General features: G+C 37.8%; 1 protein-coding gene across 7 annotated transcripts; it reads left to right on the forward strand.

Annotated features, from left to right (window-relative positions):
• The first annotated feature begins 331 nt into the window (after positions 1-331).
• WDR20 (WD repeat domain 20) lies at positions 332-18,602 on the forward strand. Of its 7 annotated transcripts, none has more exons than XM_031066142.1 (4): positions 332-510; positions 5,314-6,591; positions 11,494-11,624; positions 17,684-17,763. In XM_031066142.1, the coding sequence occupies exons 2-3, from the start codon at positions 5,401-5,403 to the stop codon at positions 11,581-11,583; spliced, it is 1,281 nt and encodes a 426-aa protein (XP_030922002.1). In that variant the 5' UTR covers positions 332-510; positions 5,314-5,400; the 3' UTR covers positions 11,584-11,624; positions 17,684-17,763. The 7 variants fall into 7 exon arrangements, 3 of the variants coding, with proteins under 3 accessions (XP_030922002.1, XP_030922001.1, XP_030922000.1); XR_004082935.1 differs by lacking the exon at positions 11,494-11,624 and adding an exon at positions 8,331-8,397 and having other exon boundaries at positions 334-510; positions 17,684-17,722; XR_004082934.1 differs by lacking the exon at positions 17,684-17,763 and adding an exon at positions 8,331-8,397 and having other exon boundaries at positions 334-510; positions 11,494-11,625.
• Positions 18,603-19,025: the final 423 nt, after the last annotated feature.

Raw genomic sequence — 19,025 nt, forward strand, 5'->3', positions numbered from 1 at the left:
TGCCTTGTGTCTGTGATGGCTCTTGTGGCAGGAGAAGCCTTCTGGTATTTTGAGGACTCACAGGAGCCTTCGTGCTACTGAGTGGTTGTCATTGGTTTGTCACGTGGTGTAGGTGCCAAGGCAAGGGCAGGAGTAGTTCGTACACTTGCTTAATATAAAGAGGGAAACATTTTGATAAGATCTTGGATGTCTCATAAATGCAGAGCTGCTTTTTAAAGTAGGGTTTTGTGACTGCATAAATTGTATTGTGGTATGAACATTGTTTTCAAACAGATGTGGTTATGTGCAATATTGTGACAAACTGAATTCTGTTTGCTCTCTTTGCAGGCTGCGGACTTGAGTAAACCAATAGACAAAAGGATATACAAAGGAACACAGCCTACATGCCACGACTTCAATCATTTAACAGCCACAGCAGAAAGCGTGTCTCTTCTAGTGGGCTTCTCTGCAGGCCAGGTCCAACTTATAGACCCTATTAAAAAAGAAACTAGCAAATTATTTAATGAGGAAGTAAGTAGAAATCTTAATATTGTTGCATGCAGTGTATTTGTGATATTGAAGTTTCTAGATTTTCAAAGTTCTGATGTTGCTCTATTTGCCTGTGTAGCTTATTGTTCAGTCACTGCCTTTGTTTTTCAGCTGTTCCATTGGCTTGGAGTACTTACATAAAAATGTTATTCATTGTGAAAAGATAAAGGCATCTTGTGGGGTTTAAGATTAAAAATTAGCATTTTCTAGTTTGGGTAATACTGTAACTAGCATTGAGGACAGTTTACAGATGGAAATAAGGTCTACAAATGTAAATGTTGCTGCGTGTGCTCTGAATTCGGTTGTTTCTGAGGCTTCTGATTGCCAATGAAGAAGAAAATTTTAAGCTGCTATTTAACTCATATTTTATAGTCAAAATATTAAATAAGTTAAAAATACACATTTTTATGGTTGGGGCATTACAGCAGAAACTGCCCATATTCCTAAAGGCTTTCTTGGATAAGAGTAGGCTATAAAGCTGAGTGCACAGAAATGCTGAGGGTTTATGATATCTTGGCCATGTGATGTTCAGAAGGAAACTCTCCACCTGCTTTTTCTGTTGCTGCAGTGAGGAAAGATAGAAGGAGTACTGTGGGGAGCACATGTGCCAAGTTACAGAACCACTGTCTCTGGGTATCTGGTAGCATTGACATTCTTAGAGGAGTAAGTGTCCAGATGCTAATAAGGAAACAAATCTGGTAGCTGGGATGACTTGTGACAGCCTTTTCTGCAGAGGATAAGCTCTGGGAATTTGGGTGGTTTGGGGGAGGTGACTTTCTTTTGGGGATTGTTCTTCTGCTCCTTTTTTGTTTTAATTCAGTTCTGTAGAGAGGTTTGCAGGTCTCTTGGTTGGTTTTGTTTCTTTGTTCTTCTTCTCTTTTTTGAAATTTCACATCTGGATTCAAACTTTACAGATGAAGTTTAGCCTTGCTCAGCTTTCTAAGTATACCTTTCCCGCCTCAGAAAGATGTGTTGCCTTCCTTGTGCAAAGAAGATTGAAGTATTGTTCTCACTGGGGATGTTTTATAATTAGATCTAATTCCTCCTCAGCTTTCTAAAAGTAGCAACATGTAGATCAGAAAAGGGGCGTTTTTCTTCCTACCTGGCCTTGTCCCAACTGCTCTGCCTCTTCTTGTGTTGAGTGGGAAATAGTGCTGGAGAATCTTTTAATGAATCTTTTGTCTGTTGGTAAAAACCTCTGTATAAGTAGTTGAATTGTTAATTTTAGCATTGTCCTACCACCCCCACCCACCCATCCAAAAGTGTCTTATTTATTCTTGTACAATAATATTGTAAGCATTAAGAAGGGTAGCAGACATTTTCTAAACAGCTGGTTTCATTTCATTAGAGTAGTTCCCGCTCCTGTAGGTGAGCTGAGTTCCTTTGAGAAAAACTTCTGCTGGAGTAGTTATATCAAGGCCCAGTGCACGTTTCCAGGCCTCAATGGTGTTTACTTCTGGTGACTCCAGTGCAGAGCTGTGTTGCAGCCTGAATAGCTCCTGTGGTATTCCCCAAATGCTGGAAGCACTGAAACCACTTCCATCAGCCAGTATTGCTTTTTGTCTGTGCTATTGTCAGATTACTTCAGTGGGATGGAAATGTGCCCTTTGACAGTTTGGTGGAAATTTAAATGAGGTAATCTCTCATACCAAGCTAATGTAAGGATTTGCTCAGTGCTACCAAAACTGCACACAGTAGGCTACAGTTAAATGAAAAATTCTTGTTTCCTACACTGACCTTATCTGCAGTTACAACCAAATCTAAAACTGTAATATATTTTTATTCTGTTGATTACAGTATTGAAGTTTGCCTTAGATGTGTTTCTAAGTTCTGACTTGTATTTAAAGCCCCTTTCAGAGAAACATTTGTGAGCACTGATGTTTGAACCAGTTCATTTGCTTCAAGATGAAGGTGCCTATTGGATTTTGAATATATTTTGAGTTTAGATAGTCTTTAGGAATAACTGTAGGCATAAGGTGGTCTGAATGAGTGTGAATGTTGTTCTATAGATCCATCACTCGTGCTGGAGGTAACAGAATTCACCACCTGTCCTGCGAGTAATTTGGTGCCTTCAGGTAGCCCAAAGCTCTGCTTTGCCTATCAGCTGTGGTAGAGCAATCAGAATAGCAATCAGAATGTATATGATACATGAAATAAATCAACCTGTTATGATAGGTTATGTTGAACATAAAATGCAATAGCCCTAGCATTGTCTTAACTTGTTACTGATTGTTTAAAAATTCTATTGATGTAGAGGATGATAGGAACTTGAACGGCTGAGGTGAATGATAGATACTGTGCAGCTTGTGGCTGCCTACATAAATCCATCTGTAGCCACAGTGCTATTCCTTCCAGCTGTGTCAAAATTATACCAGTGATGTTTTCTTACTGCCCAAACCAGTCAAATATACTTTACAGATTCAGTTGTTTCCAGGCAGTAATTGGTTATTATCAAATTAGCCAGTGCTTTTTCATCTTACTTTTTAATTCTTTTTTAATTTAAACTGAAGCCTTGAGCTGCATTTTTTTCCCTAACAAACTCGTCCTGTGTCTTTGTTGCCAAAGCTGTGCAAGACCTTAATGCAGATTCTTTGACTGCTGCAGATTTTTCAGTCATTTGTGGCCTGTGCCTGTAATTTTGTCACTTCAAGTTCTTCAAAACATGACCAAGATAATCTTGGCAAGTGTTTCTGCCTGGTGAGTGAAGCTTCTTCACTTCCTGTTCTTCCATCAAACTGAACATAAGCTCTTTATCTCACATCCCTCACTGATGTGCTGATACTGCATTCAGACCATTCTTGTAATGCATCTGCTGCTCCTGCTGACTGCAGGTCTGGCTTTGTTGTGCTGCAGACCTTTGTGAACCCAGCTGAAAGCTTTTAAAACTCCTGAAAGTCATAACTTGAGAGTTTGTATCTTGGGAAGGGAATGCATTCTGGTCACTTGTACGTGTCAGATTAAAGTCTCTCTGCATCTTGTCTTCCTGAGCTGATCAGTTCTCATTACAAATGGTAATCTTCTGTTTTTCACACCCCCCTTGAAGTAAAGATCATGTTTGCTGAGTTTCTCTGCAGTATTTACAATCATGTAGGCCAACATGGTTATGGACATAAAGTGCCATTATTGATATAAAATTTGAGCAGGTGCTCTTATTAGTAAGGGTTGTATGTCAGATTGAGCTGCTTTAATAGAGAGCAAGAAATTTTGCTTTTATTGCCATACAGGCAATGAGAATATTGGTGCCTACAGGAAACCAGCTGGGCTGGTGTTTCCTGCCCATGTTCTCCTAGTGTGTGCCAGGTAACTTTCTCTCTTATGTTTCTGATGCCATCATTATTGAGATATGCATGAATATATATCAGTGAATATATGACAAACTAGTTAAAATATCACAACAGAATCATAGACTGTCTTATTTTAAAACTACTCAATTTGAAGGAACTTCGCCATATTTAGTTACATCTCTCAGCTCTCAAATATACCATGACTGTTTTAACCAATGAGAAATTACAGGAGAGAGACTTTATGGTTTTATACTGAGGTTGAGAGCAGCAGAAGTGTGATTTAAAATGGCCAGGTGCTGCTTTCCAGTGACAGTTCCACAACAGATAACAGTTGATGTATTATCCATTAGTTTGATGTTTTTGTTTGTGATAAACAGCATAGCAAGGTTTGGTGGGGGGGGAGAATTCTTCTTTCTTCTTTGTTTTAGGGCTTTTGCAACTTGTTCTGGTATTCCTTAGGCTCTTTATATTTTCACTCTTGCCTTTTGTGTAGCTCAGATCTTCTTTCTGCTTTAAAATCCTGCTAAGGATTTATTAAATAAATATATTTATATTTATTTATGAAATAAATATGCCGAATACAAATCTTGAATATGCTTGTAAAGAATTACTTGTCTGCAAGTTACAGCTGAGTGGTGCCATGGACAACATGGTAAGTTGTGGAAGTCCACCAGAACTGTAGTAGTCAAAGGAGTCAAACTTTACCTCTCAGTTCTTAGAGCATTGAAGACATTATGACCAGGAATGTTTGTTTAATGTGTGTGCATTCTTTTGCAATTACGAACTCTATTAAAACATTATGTTTTAAAGGAAAGTGCTTAATCAAATGGTAACAGGGTATTGACAGGTCCTTGGCTATTGAAAGAAAAATAATTGGTGACTGGGGATTCCAAGGTGAAAAGTTTTGGTGCCTTGTGAATTTGCCCAGCCCATGCATTTACCTACTGACTTTGCAGCCACATGATAACGGGTCACTGTGTATGCAGCCTTTGCTCCCTGAATCAGTAAAAGCTGGTAGGTTTTTTTTTTCCAGAGGTTGGGTTTTATTTGTGATTTCAGATAAAATCAGAGCCTAAATTTACTGTTGTTGATTTGTAACCTGTTTGCTTATAATACAGATGAGTAACTGCCTTTTTTTCCCTTTAGTTTATTCAGTGTTTTCTTGTTTCCTTCTCATGCTCTTCAACCTACACAGGGAAAAGTAAACCAAAGAGCACTGCCTTTAGATTCATAACAGATTGGCTCGAGTGAAGTATGGTCTTTGTGGAATGTGACTGGACCATAATAATAACCTTTGAAAGTACTTTGTCTGAAAATAATTTTCTCTTTACTGCCTGATAAGTTTTAGCAAATAAAGTAACTAACATAGTTCCTGTCTAGAAAGTTAAGTTCACTTTATTTAAGTATTGCTCCTCATCCCCCAGAAAGCTCAGATTTACAGTTAATCATGGCAACTTTAATTTTCAGAGTTTCTGATGTGTATCTTCTTTGTTTTTCACAGAGACTAATAGACAAGTCCCGAGTAACCTGTGTAAAATGGGTACCAGGTTCAGAAAGCCTTTTCCTAGTAGCTCATTCCAGTGGCAATATGTACTTGTATAACGTGGAGCACACTTGTGGTACCACAGCCCCGCACTACCAGCTACTTAAACAAGGAGAGAGTTTTGCAGTGCACACTTGCAAGAGTAAATCCACAAGAAACCCTCTGCTTAAATGGACAGTAGGTGAGGGTGCCCTGAACGAATTTGCCTTTTCCCCTGATGGGAAGTTCTTGGCGTGTGTGAGCCAGGATGGTTTTCTTCGCGTGTTTAACTTTGATTCGGTGGAATTGCATGGTACAATGAAAAGCTACTTTGGAGGACTGCTGTGTGTGTGTTGGAGCCCCGATGGGAAATACATAGTGACAGGCGGAGAGGATGACTTGGTGACAGTTTGGTCTTTCGTGGACTGTCGAGTCATAGCACGAGGCCACGGACACAAATCGTGGGTCAGCGTGGTGGCCTTTGATCCGTACACCACTAGTGTAGAAGAGAGCGACCCCATGGAATTTAGCGGAAGCGATGAGGATTTCCAAGACCTTCATTTTGGCAGAGATCGAGCAAATAGCACACAATCCAGACTGTCCAAAAGGAACTCTACAGACAGTCGTCCAGTAAGTGTTACGTATAGATTTGGTTCGGTAGGCCAGGACACACAGCTCTGTTTGTGGGATCTTACAGAAGATATCCTCTTCCCCCACCAACCTCTGTCAAGAGCAAGGACACATACAAATGTCATGAATGCCACAAGTCCACCTGCGGGAAGCGGTGGAACTAACCCAGGAAGTAATGGAAACAGTATCACAACACCTGGAAACTCTGTACCCCCTCCTCTTCCACGGTCAAACAGCCTTCCACACTCTGCAGTCTCAAATGCTGGCAGTAAAAGCAGTGTCATGGATGGTGCCATTGCTTCTGGCGTTAGTAAATTTGCAACCTTATCGCTGCACGATCGGAAGGAAAGACACCACGAAAAAGATCACAAGAGAAACCATAGCATGGGACATATATCTAGCAAGAGCAGTGACAAACTGAACCTAGTTACTAAAACCAAAACGGACCCAGCTAAAACTTTGGGAACACCTCTCTGTCCCCGAATGGAAGATGTTCCCTTGTTAGAGCCTCTTATCTGTAAAAAGATAGCACATGAAAGACTGACTGTGTTAATTTTTCTTGAAGACTGTATAGTCACTGCTTGTCAGGAGGGATTTATTTGCACATGGGCAAGGCCTGGTAAAGTGGTAAGTTTTAATCCTTAATGCTGCATCAAAGAGCTAGAACTCTGAATAGATAGTTTTCTTGAAATATAATGAATGTTGAATATAAAATTTCTTTATGCTTAATGTAAAAAAATATCCTCAGAGCCATACTTTTGGATACTGCATGCCATATTTCTGAATGATTTGAAGTGTCTTGGATACAATTATTAAATATAGTTGCCTTCCAGCAGAAGAAATAAATACTGTGCATCTAAACTATTGATCAGTGTTCTTATACTTAAGCATAACCACAATATGGTGAAAGCTATTTATGTAAAAATTGAAGCAAAACCTGTCAAACACTAAAATAATCATAATCCTTCTAATGTTTTCTAAAAAAATAAGCACTCCCAATGAGAGTAGCTTATGAAAAGCTGCTGCTTTTAAGTCTAATGAGAAACGTGAGCCTCTGAAAAAGTGAAAACCAAAGTATTTTATTCCTCCATTCTTTTCTGTGGTGGCCTGCCCTTAATGTGAAACCACTTCTTATTAAAATATCAGCCATTTTATGCACAGATTTGTGAGCCCTGTACTGACTGTAGTTTATGCTCTTAAATTGTGAATCAGTATTAACAAGGAACTCTAATTATAGCCAGGTTTTGATTTATGTATTTAAGTTAGGGAAAATCCTGCAAGCTTTCTCTCAGTAGTTTCAGTGTTCTGTTCCTGTCAGGTTTGTTAAGGCAGTTCAACCACTACAAGCTCGTGTTTTTGATGGCACCAGTTCCATCAGCTGAACCTACATTAGTCTATTACTAGTTTTCACTCTTGTTGTTGATGCACTTGAACACCTATAATATTTTATTTTTCTTCTGTCCAATGTATAGATAGCTAAATTTTGACTGAAGCTAAATGTGGTGATTCTTACATTAAAAAGTACTTTGTGCTACAATAGCTCTTCTTGCCAGCAACAGTTCAAAGGAATACAGCTATGAAAACATTTCCAGAGTTGACCTGAGAAAAAGAACCATTATTTTTGTGAAAATTTCTGAAAGGGGATGTAGACTATCACCTGAAGTAAGAGAAATGATCTGGTAGTACCTGAATAATGCCATGTTGAGCAACTTAAATGAAAATCTGTTGTTTATTAGATTTTAACCATTTGGTTCATAAATCTGACTTTTGAAGTAGAGGTACTGTATATATTTAGATACCACATCTTCATTACTATAAACTTGCAAGTAAAACTCGATTATTTTTCTTAAAATTGTTTGTATAATGTAGGCTTTCTTGAGATCTTATCAAATTTGTCACAACATACGTATGCGTAAAAACCTGTGTCTGTTCTGCATCTTAATGCATATTTAAAGGTTGAATCTAAAACTTAAAATTGAAAACCCCTTTATGGGAGAAAGGAGGAGGGTATTACCTAAAAGTATTTTTTTGCCTGAGAACTACAAATCCAGCATTAATTAAAAAAAAAAAGCCAACACTCCCTTAAAACACTAAACTATTTAAAATGTTTGCTCAAAATTAAAGTATTAAAGCAATTATACTTTTGTGACTCAGTGCACTTCACATCTTATTAATTACAGCAGTGCCTCAGATTGCTATTGTGAGCTACATTTTCTTTTTGTTCTAAAACTTCTTTGAATGCTATTAAACACTACACTGTCACATTTATTTTTCAGTGGCTGAGGTGGGTTTTGTTAGACTGAGTATAACTTAAATATTTTTGTGTATTGACTTTGATTTGGAATATGACATTTCAAATATTTCAGAGATAAAGTATGCAGTACCAAAAATCAGGATTTATGTATTGGCCAATATGGAAAACTTTAACTACAGGTAAGTAATTTTCATGCTGAAGTTATCACTTTCAAAATTAATATATTGCACACTGATGTAAATGCCATATTCTTTAGGATGTATTTACTTAGAAATTTACAAATTAATTTTTCTGATTTCACTTGCATTTCTAGTGAGCTCACTCTGCTGGTAAAAACTAAATTTTGGTGGCATGTTTACAGGGCTTTGTTAGGAAAATACTTGTGCCAGAAGGACGTTATGAGCATCCTTTTTGTTTATAGGAAAGCACTTAATTTTATTTAATGAGAATTGTCAAAGTATAAAACACTCATGGTGATGTCTTTCTTACTGGGTTATATACCATCATTTCTGTTTCACCAGCTGTTTTATCCTAGCATGTCCCATTACTCTGGGGTTTAAAGTTGCTATTTCTAGTCTTCCTTTGACATATGGCTCCCCAAGTGATCTTAAAGCTCTGTCACTTTTTTGTCTGCCAACTCTATAGAGTAAAAGCCTCTGAATCTTGCTGCTGCTTCCATCATTGCCTCCCTCAGAAGGCCTTCATTAAATTGATGCCACTGCCAGCCTGAAGAAAGAATTGGATGGAAAAGCAAAGGAGGCTTGCAGTGTCTAATGTAATTTCCATTCAGCCAGTGCTACCTCTCCCTCTCATTTCCAACAGCCATCAAAACATGTGCTGGATAAATTGACAGTGTATGACAAATTCTGTTTATTTTTCTGGTTGGGCTTGTGCTGCCCTGAGTGGAAAATAAATCCAGAAGTGTCTGTTCAGCCATGATCTCTGTGATAGTTGATAGTCTGTACAGTGCTGACATTGTCCTGACAGTTTGTTTATAAACTTTCCAAATTACTGCTTCAGTGTGTACAAAATCATACCTTGAGCTTCCTCATGGGATGTGCCGTTCTTGCTTTGCACTTCCAGAACTGCTCTGCCAACTCCCAGTCAGTGAAGTGAAGTGAATGGTGAAATTCAATTAGAAACAAGTTGGATGAGGCTCAGGGTTCATTAGTTTCAATTTTTTATTCTCTTTTTTTTTTTTGTGAGCTGGTTTCTGTGAAAGAAGGTTCAAGGCGGTCAGAAAAATAGGTTGCCTTAACAGGAGTACGAGCTTTTCTCCTCAACATGGTGACAATTAGCTGTCATCTCTCACCCCTGTCTTTGCCAGGCCCTGATGGGAAACCTAAATGGGATTGCAGAACTGTTGGATTAATCTGGAAATATAGAAACAGAATTTGGAAGGAACAAAAGTAAACTCCATTGTGCTATCTTTATAGCTACATTAAACTGAATTACAGGATCTGCAGAAGCAATTAAAAAACCCCAACAAAAGCAACCCACAAAACCCCAAAGTGGTACTTGGATATGCAAAATAAGTTTTCTCTGAACTCAGTGGTCAGAGTAACTACTGACATGATTTCTGTGTTGGGCTCCAGAACTGACTGTTCACTGTCTGTACAGTGACTCCATTTTATGGGAGTGGAAGTTGCTGGTGAGTTCCCTGTGTCAGAAAGCTCAAGGTAAGATTGGCCAGAAGCACACCCAGGTGAAATGGCAGTGTATAACCTAGCAAGAGAAACATCTACCACTTTGTAAAACAAATGCAAATGGAATTTATTTATTTGACTTATTGTACAGGAAAACTTAGACTTAAATTATAACATCCTTGAATTTTCTAGTTAACTACAATTGTAGTACAGTATCATGTTTTAGTATGGCTTCTGTTTTAGTGAAAGTACTTAAACATTCATGTACTATATTTGAGTGAGACAAGCAGCTATACATACTAATTCTTCCTCAGTGGAAAGGAGCATTTCATCATTACAATTGAAGTTCAATTGCTGGTATTTAAGTACTATCAAATAGATTTCTTTCAACGTGATACGGTATCTGTATAAACTTCAGGGATGATTATAGTTCAACTGAAACACAGCTATACAACTTCAGGTTACCATGCTAAAATTTGAAGCTTTCTGTAATGTGCACAATAGCAAAGTTGCACATGGCATACCCACATTATCAGGGTGAATTAAACCTAGAGTACACTGGTGTGATATTTATAGCAAGGTATGTGTGTGTGCGTGTGTGAGGAGGTGTGACAAGTGGCTCCAGTAAAGCCAGGAGAGATCATAACCCTGTAAAGGCTTTATAATGAGGATGTCTGGATTAGGAAATAACATGACTTTTACTAAACACTTTCTAGAAAACCCATGTTCTGAATTATCACCTCTTAAAATTTGAGTATGTACTTGGAATGACTGTATATGTCTGCCCCTTTAACAACATAAAACTACTAAATTAATATTTAAAATGCTGGCCTGCTTATGTTACAATAATAAAATTTGTGTCAGTTAATTTACTGTCAATTTACATGTAAAGATTAAACTATTTTTTCTGCATTTTATGATTCTGTATACTGGAGTTTGTTAAAGATTGACATGTTAGGTGATACTGTACAAAATTGTATTGACTACCTTTAGTGAAAATCAAAAGTAAAATTCATATGTATTTCCTTTTTAAACTTCCATCTAATTTCTTGACAACTTGAATAAATTTCATAGAGCCTTTCTAACATGAACTATTGTTAATTTAACTGTTGCAATAATTAAGCTTTAAGAAGTATTGTTGGTATATTTATAATTTTAAGAAGATCATGTTTGTTTCATACTGCTTATTTTTAGCTGTTCTATTGTCACTGTTACAGCTGAAGAACTTTACTAAATACTTGACATTACAAAATAACTTGCTGGGGTTGTCCTCTGTATACTGATGTTAAATAAAAATGTGTGATTGAACTGTAAATGTAGATAACTTTCAATAGTCCTTTCCACATTTGAGTTTTAATTTATCTTGCAGTGCTTAGGTGGTCTTATGCTCTCACACTGTGCTGAACAAATGGCCACAATGAAACTGTTAATTTGCCATGCTTTAAAGTAAGAAGTTGATCACATCTGTAACCTGCTCTGAGAAAATGTTTCATCTCAAGACTATGCAGATGTTTTGATGTTTAAAGCTTGCTGATAAGGTCATGACTCAAGGTAGCTATTTTTTTTAGGACTAGAGTAACATGAAACAGAATACTTACCAAACCACTTTTCAAACTTGTTTAAACTCAGATTCAGCAGAACACAGACATGGCTGTCTCTAGATTCTCTCTGCACACCTGTCCGGTAGGAGCTGGGGCAGAGTGTCGTCATTCCTTCTAGGACTCTACAGGAGCTCTTTCCTCTGTGGACTCTGGTGCAGGGTATGTTCTTTATTCCAGCTTTAGATCTTGGTGTTTACCTAATGATTGCTGAATTTACAGCCCTGAGGATATGGCTCATACAGGTGATTCAAGCATTTTCTGTCTAGAACAAAATAGTCTAGGATAAAACTCATCTGAACTAAAATAAACTAGTCTAAAACTTCGCAGAATTTCTTGGAGCAAATTTAGGTGAAGACTTCAGATGTTGCCCTTCCTTTTGAGGGGTTAGGCATTGTCTCACCTTTACAGCAGTGATTCTTTGTTAACAAAGAAAAGCCAAACAAATTTGCTGAAGTGTTTCAGAGGCATTTTTGAGGAATTTCAGTGTAAAAGTGAGTTACTTTGGGTCCAGTCTGACAGGAGGACTGTTTATCTTTTTGCAAAAATACTCTGTAGACTAAAGCTGAGGCAATCATCTTATGTAAACTTGAGAACTTTGTGGTACTTCCAAGGTATTGACTGACCATTGTGATGATCTATACATAGAACATTCATGCATATTTAAGAACAGGGGTTAGTGAAAGAAAAAATGAAATCTGCTTGAACGCTTCTGGAACATCCATTTATATCAAATGATGCAAGAACTGGTTGGTCAAACCAGTTTCTCAGTAGTCAGTGTGAGCCTGAAACAAAACCCAGCTTCCACAGGTTTTGTGGTCAGAGAAGGTATTTGGCAAAATATGTCTTGAAACATGAAGGTGTAATTTTACTTGCCTTTAATAATGTTGCATAAGCTTCTCAAGGAAGTAACTTTTAATATAATGTTATTTTCTGGGTTTTGAAGCTGGATTTTTAGGTAGGTGCTGCTCAACCTTATCAAACTCATTTGGCTCCTTTCTTCTGCTAAGACCACAGTCACTTTATGGCTAACTCATGTGGGGTTGCCTTAAGCTATATGGTTTTCCTTGAGGTTTTCCCTGGTTTATCTCAATTTCATTATTTTCTAAACTGTAAATTTTACACCTTACTGACTTTTGTAGTTTGAGAAAAGTAGAGAAACAACAGTTTATAAGCCTGTGAGCCCTTAGGACTTGAATGAAGCTTAAGGTCCTATTTTTTGAGCCCAGGTCAGGTTTCTGCTGGCAAAAGCCTTTTTGCATTTTCAAGCACCCAAGTAGTTGCATCTTAGTTTTTTTTTCCTCTTGGACCTGCATATCTTCCATTCACCTAGTGCCACTGGACGGATTTTTAGTTACTAATGGTTTTCTACCAGCCTTGAATTTGATTTTTTTTTTGTTGACAGTGACCTCTGTTAAGAGAAACTCCTTTATATGCACAGAAGAAAAGTTGCAAGTGAAACCCTAAAGGTGCTACAGTCTTTTATAAGGTCTGGTGTCAAATGGTTTATGTATTTGTACTTTTGTGTAATGTTATCAGAACGGAGAAAAAAAGGCAAATGGATTACAAATTTAAAAGCCCATTTAGTGAACACACAAACTGTGTGAAGACAGGCATCAGCTTTGCTGCATCCCCTAAATCCCATATAAAATATTTCTCTGTAGCATGTTATGTGAATGAACAACATGTGATTTCCTGAGCATTTTTGTTAAATTAATTTTATTACTTCATTAGAGATTACTATGTGATTTAGTGAGCATATGCAGTTCAGAAACTTTTGCTGTTAAACACATATTCTTTGGATAAAGAACTTGAAGATTTTGTTCATGCAAGTCTTAAAACCAGTTCACCTAATTTAACTACAGAATTTTAAACAAATGTGAGAAATCGCACTTTGGTTTTTGTGTCTTATTGCTCAAATACCATAATGGACCATGGGCTCTTTTCTCAAGCAAAGCTTCAGTCCAGAATACTTTGAAACCCTAGTTATGTAGTAACCCTAATTACTCCAGGAATATCACAGTTCTGGACAAGAATAAACTACTCCTGGAGTATTTTTCAAATAATAACTTCCCATTATTTTACATACTGGCAATAGAAATGGTTTAACAAACCAGTACCATTCTTGTATGGGCATTTGTTAATTCAGCCATATTTTAATTGGTTTAATTGCATTAGTGAAGTGTAGTATGAGACTTCTTTTTTTACATTGGATTGCTTGTTATGTTGGACCCTTTATTTTTTCTACCTTTCAATTTCAAACCAGAAAGTAGAAAGATGAGCAGAGTTTGACATCCAGCATGTTCTGAGTGCCACTGGAGCTGTTTCCCTGAAGGAGACATGCACTTTCTGGATCCTGCTTGCATGTCCAAACTTGCTGTTTATTATCTAGATTAGTGAAACTGTGTACGATTGCACCTTTGGCTCCAATTAAACAGCTTCTAATTTAAATTAAGAAAATATTAACTCAGTGACTACTGTTTACTATTTTCCTATTAATTATTGCAATGTCTTCCTGATTTTTATTTTTTTTAATACAGCAATTACATGCTGATCTTTCATAGAATTAGTTTCTCTTGTGAAACATTGTTTGATGTCTTTGGAAAAAAGTCCCAGACTTTTGTCTGGATTGTATGTGGAATTTTCAAAAAGATACCCATCCCTCTCCTCACAATCCCGTAAATGGGAAGGAGGGTTTGTGTTTGTGCTGCTGCAGCAAACAGACCCCAGCAAATGAGTGCCACGAGCCTTGGGTGCAAATGGCTTTCCTGATTGTATTTGTTATGGCTTTTCATTCCTACCCATGCCAGCGTATTTTCACCAGATGTGCAAAGTCCTGTGTGTTTCAGGAAGTCAGAGAATGCATGGATAAACAGGATAGCCCTAGCAGCTAGAGCTGAAGCAGCCTGTGTTCAATACTCACAGCAGTGACTGACTTAGGAAAAATGACCCCATCCTCTGAGAGCTGCATTGCTCAGCTGTGGAGTGTCCCATTAAGATGACAGCAGCTACCTCTGAGGTTGGGATGAATATTGTTTTACTAAATTCCTGTCTTGGAGCTCATAACTCTTCCATTTCCCATGCCTGCCAGACTCATATGCTGACAAAATACTACTGCTAATAAAACACTACATTTATTTACAAAACTTTGAGCAGTGTCTTAATTTGTTCCTGCTGCTTGCTCAGTGGGATCTGTTTGTCCTTAAGCCTGAAGCTGCTGCACCAGGCAGCAGAGCTGCAGCTGTGGCTCTGCTCTTCCATGTTTCCTGGCACAGCTGTTGAACAGGCTCACTTGGCTGTTGCTCTAATAAGTTGCTGCAGCTTTTGTTTCATCTTTTCCCACCTGATAGACTGGGTGGTTCCATCACAGAAAGCACTACACTCTAATGGCTTTCTTCTTTCTTTACAGGCAGGAGCTTTTTATATTTTTTCATTACCTTACCCATCATATTCTTCCAGAGAATGCAACTAGAACTGTTCCAATCCCACACCCTTTGTATCACAGATGAGATTTACTGCGAACTTTTGTATCAAAGCAGTAACTTTATTTGAGCCCTCACTTGCTTTTCTTAGGTTGTTTTCCTCTGTCTTCTGTGTTACACTGAACACAACCTGGTGAATAGCCTTGCTTGGAGGCTCTGATCCAATGGCAAAATGCTGCAGAATTTTTGTTTTAATCAGGACCCACTGAGAACTCACCACCTTCGGTGAAACTTACGTGCCTAAAAACCAAATTCATACTCTTTGCTTTTCTTGTATGAACATTTAAGATGTCTTCTGAAATCAAGTACTTGGAAGAACTCACAAACTTTCTGGTCTCTCCCCTGTGAGTGAATTTCTGAACGGCATCATAGCCTAGTCCAAGTTTTAAGGCAGTACTTGCATACATTTGTTCCATCTGCAGAAGCACAGGGATATTGTTCTTGAGGTTATTTCCACTTCGGTGTTCCTCTGGCTTGCCTGCTCAGAGCTGCAGAATTAATTCAGAGCAAGGACTGAAATAAAGGAATTCCTAGTACTCACTGAAAGCCATCTGCACTGAGCTGCTGCTCTTCAAAGCAGGGAGCATTCACCACCTATGAGATGTAACCAGGACTGACTCCTTGTTCCTAGTCTTGGAACTTGCATTCTAGAGTGGCTGGTAGTTCACAGGGAATAAGGCACCACACTGAATTTCAGTATGTGCTGCCAGTTTCTAGAGGAATCCTAGGAAAATAACTTCATTTTGTTTCCCAAGAATTGGGTGTGTTACAGTGTAAATTCAATGCTAGAGTAGGGCTTATTTCTCCTGTATAGGGTGGTTATGAGCCTGTTGAAAAAGACTTGACATTATGCCATCCCTAGAGCTTCCTGTGTGCTTATAAAGCACATATTTGCATATGAACAGTTTGGACTGCTGATTTAATTAAGACTGAAAATAATACCTCTGGACATCTTTTTCCAGGGTACTTCAAAGTTGCTTAGTGGATGTAATCTTCTGACAAGAAAGACCTTCCAGTTGCTGCTGGATTTAATAGACTTGTGAAGAATGCTTCAGTAATGAACTAGTGAATTCTGATTCAACCTTGTCACTTTCCAACAAAACTTCCCTGGTAAAAATTTCAGAAGTGCTTCAGTGGCTTGTTTGCTCTAAAGTTCTGCCTTCTTTCACCATCTAGTCCAAAAGTAATAACTAGGAAACTTTTTGTTCTCATGAAATATGCAGAATCTTTGTACATCCTGAATGTCAAGTGTAGAGAACAACCCACTTCAGTCTACCTCAACAGTGTTTCAATCAGATATTCCCTGCATAAGCAAATACAAATAAAGGTGTTCAGGTTCCTTCAGGTGAGGTCTATGGAAGAGGCACCAAGTTCCAGGGGCTTTGTTATGTATAAATGTCATATGGACCACAGGCAAATACAGTCTGCCAGAAATCCTGCAAACTACTCAGGTTCATGATGTGTCTGAAATGATCAGATTTTTTTTTAAAAAGAAGGGCTTTAGTTTTAACAAAAATCTGATGACTTGAATCCAGTCAGTCGGGCCCCCTTTCCCCTCTTTCCACTTCTTCTGAGGTCAGGGTTTACTTCCATCATCATGACCTCTCAGTTCTTGGATCCAAGTTTGAAAGAGCTCCTGTAGATTCTGAAGAAGTGACATAATTCTGTCTTCTGTCTGTATGCTAATTGCTGCCTGATCTTGTCTAGTTTGATGGATCTGAGTCCCAGGATCTTAATTTTGAGGTAAGAACATAAGCTGGGAGCTGCTTAGAGGAGTTACTGAAAGTGCATTTATCATTCCTACAAGGTGAGGAGTTGCATGGGGATATTTGCTGGTGTGCTTCTAGCTCCCAGTGTGCTTCCAGCTGCCAGCATGCTCCTTGGCCTGCTGGCACTCGGTAGAACTAATGACCTTATAAGGCTAAATTGTATTTTGACAATAAGCTTTTCCTAAATAAGCCTGATAAAGTTATTCTATGTGAATTATTAAAAAGTGGCTACTGTGCATAAATCTGAAATGGAGTCTGTCCGTGGTACCCAGAGGTTTAATCTGTAAGGTGAGGTTGCTTTAATCCAGAGCAGCAGCCTCTGTGTGGTGAGGGGCACCATGCAGTTGTGGGGCTGTGTGTGAAGTAAGTCTCTTGATTTGAATGGCAGGGTAGTTAGAAGAGCTGGTACCAAGTTTTCCTGAGTGTGAACTTAAATTGTAATAGGAAATCTCTACTGAACTCTTGTCAGGGTTTCATTCTGTATTAAAATTACCAAAACAAATATTTGGTTAGACAATCTATTTTTCTATTCAAACCTTGTAATACTCAATCACATACAAGAGATGGAGTGTTTCCCTGTATCAGGTCAGGTGTCAAACACTGATATTGGAATAGGTTTTCTTGACAGCACCCTAGTAAAATGCTGATCACTTTTTTTGGTGTATGATTGTTAAAGTTTCAGAGTTCACTATGACTCCAAGTGCAAGGTAGATTAAACCAAATGCTGGGATCAGATCCATTCTGTGTCATAATGCACACGTTTCTTCCTGTCTGAGGGCTCTTTGTGCGCTGCTTGCCTGAGATCGTGGTGGTGGCTTACAGCCTTTGTAGGAGGGAAGGTGCTGATGTCTGAAGTAATAAACAAGTGTTGGTAAAAATCAACTGTACTCATTGTAGGTTTGGGTTAAGAACTTTATAAAATTCATATCAGGTTCTCTTGCTGGATTAATGTAAACTGCTTTGTTTGCAGGGTTTATTGTCATCCCAAAACCAGGCCAATTCTCCAAGTGGAACTGTAGTATAGCCATCACACTACTGCTAGCAAATCTCTGAACGCAGGACAAGAAGTAATGACAGTGGAACCACGAGCTGTTCTTCAGGCAAAGAGCATCACAAATTATAATGTGGCAGAGTGTAAACATGGAATTATGTGAATCACATAGTGACTTGCAAAGGACAAATGTAAGGAGTTCTCACTACAGCTGATCCTGCTAGGCTGCTCACCCAAGGAAGAGTTTGCATTGGAGAAAAAGCAAAAAGCTTCCTTTAGTATTGCAGGAAAAAGTAGTAACATTTTTGTTTTCTTTATACTTTTCAAGTCCAGTGTAATTTAATCTCTCTATAAATATATAAATAAAAGATATATATATATATATAGTGTAAAATAAGATATGTTTCTTAAATTCAAGTAAGTTCAATGGTTAAACTAGTACTTCACCATTGTTTATTTTGCACTGATTTTTTTAACCAGAGATGGCTAGAAGACAGCCTGGAATGCACTCATGGAAAATGAAAGTCACTACTTTCTGGCTTCAAAATGTTTTTCAGGAAGATGGATGCTGCAATCATAGATTTTTTTAAAACAAAATTGTTTTGCACTTAAATAGTTTAATGCTTATAGAGAATTACTTTAAAATTGGTGTCCAGACACCAGAAAAACTATGTTGTGGAGAAAAGATCCTTTGTATCTATTAAACATTTATTTTAATATTGTTGTTTCCAACTGCAATCGGTTCTGTATTATATGTATAAATAATGTAATTCAGTGATGGGGGATGGGAGTAATGGATCATTACACTAGAAATTCTCATTCATTTAAGAAAGTGATATTTCTAATTCAGAAAATACATATTAAACTATCTTGAATATGCATTTTTGTTTACTTTCTGTTCAAATCCAATCACTTTTGATGTAACCAATTCTTTGCTGAATTAAATGTTTGGTACAGAAATACTACCTAAAATTTGTAGAACAAATTCCTTTCAAAAATATCTTACGTCAAACATTGCTTCATATTTAATAGAATTGAATTTCAGTTAGGAAAGTGAAATACAATTGTTCTGTTCTTGTTCTTAATGGCTTATCTCCAAACACATCCTGCAGTTTAAATACATCATACAGCAGCAACTTCACAGACAGGCAACTCATGGGTAAGGATTTTGTCATCGCGTAGTCCCATGCATTTGGAGTTGGGAAGTGGAAGATCCCACACCAGTAGCTGTACACACTTTCTGACTTGTCAGTCAGAACCTGGGCTAACATATTGGAGTAGCATTTCTGAGACTCATTTCTCTTCCATCAGGCATCTCATT

Source organism: Geospiza fortis, unplaced genomic scaffold (assembly GCF_000277835.1).
Source record: "Geospiza fortis unplaced genomic scaffold, GeoFor_1.0 scaffold23, whole genome shotgun sequence".
Taxonomy (NCBI): Eukaryota; Metazoa; Chordata; class Aves; order Passeriformes; family Thraupidae; genus Geospiza; species Geospiza fortis.

Bases quoted from the DNA above. Each gene is read 5' to 3' on its own strand.
- WDR20 (XM_031066142.1), top strand. From the start codon at position 5,401: ATGTACTTGTATAACGTGGAGCACACTTGTGGTACCACAGCCCCGCAC. The intron at 6,592-11,493 runs GTAAGTTTTAAT...GTTTAAACTCAG, and splicing joins GGGCAAGGCCTGGTAAAGTG to ATTCAGCAGAACACAGACAT.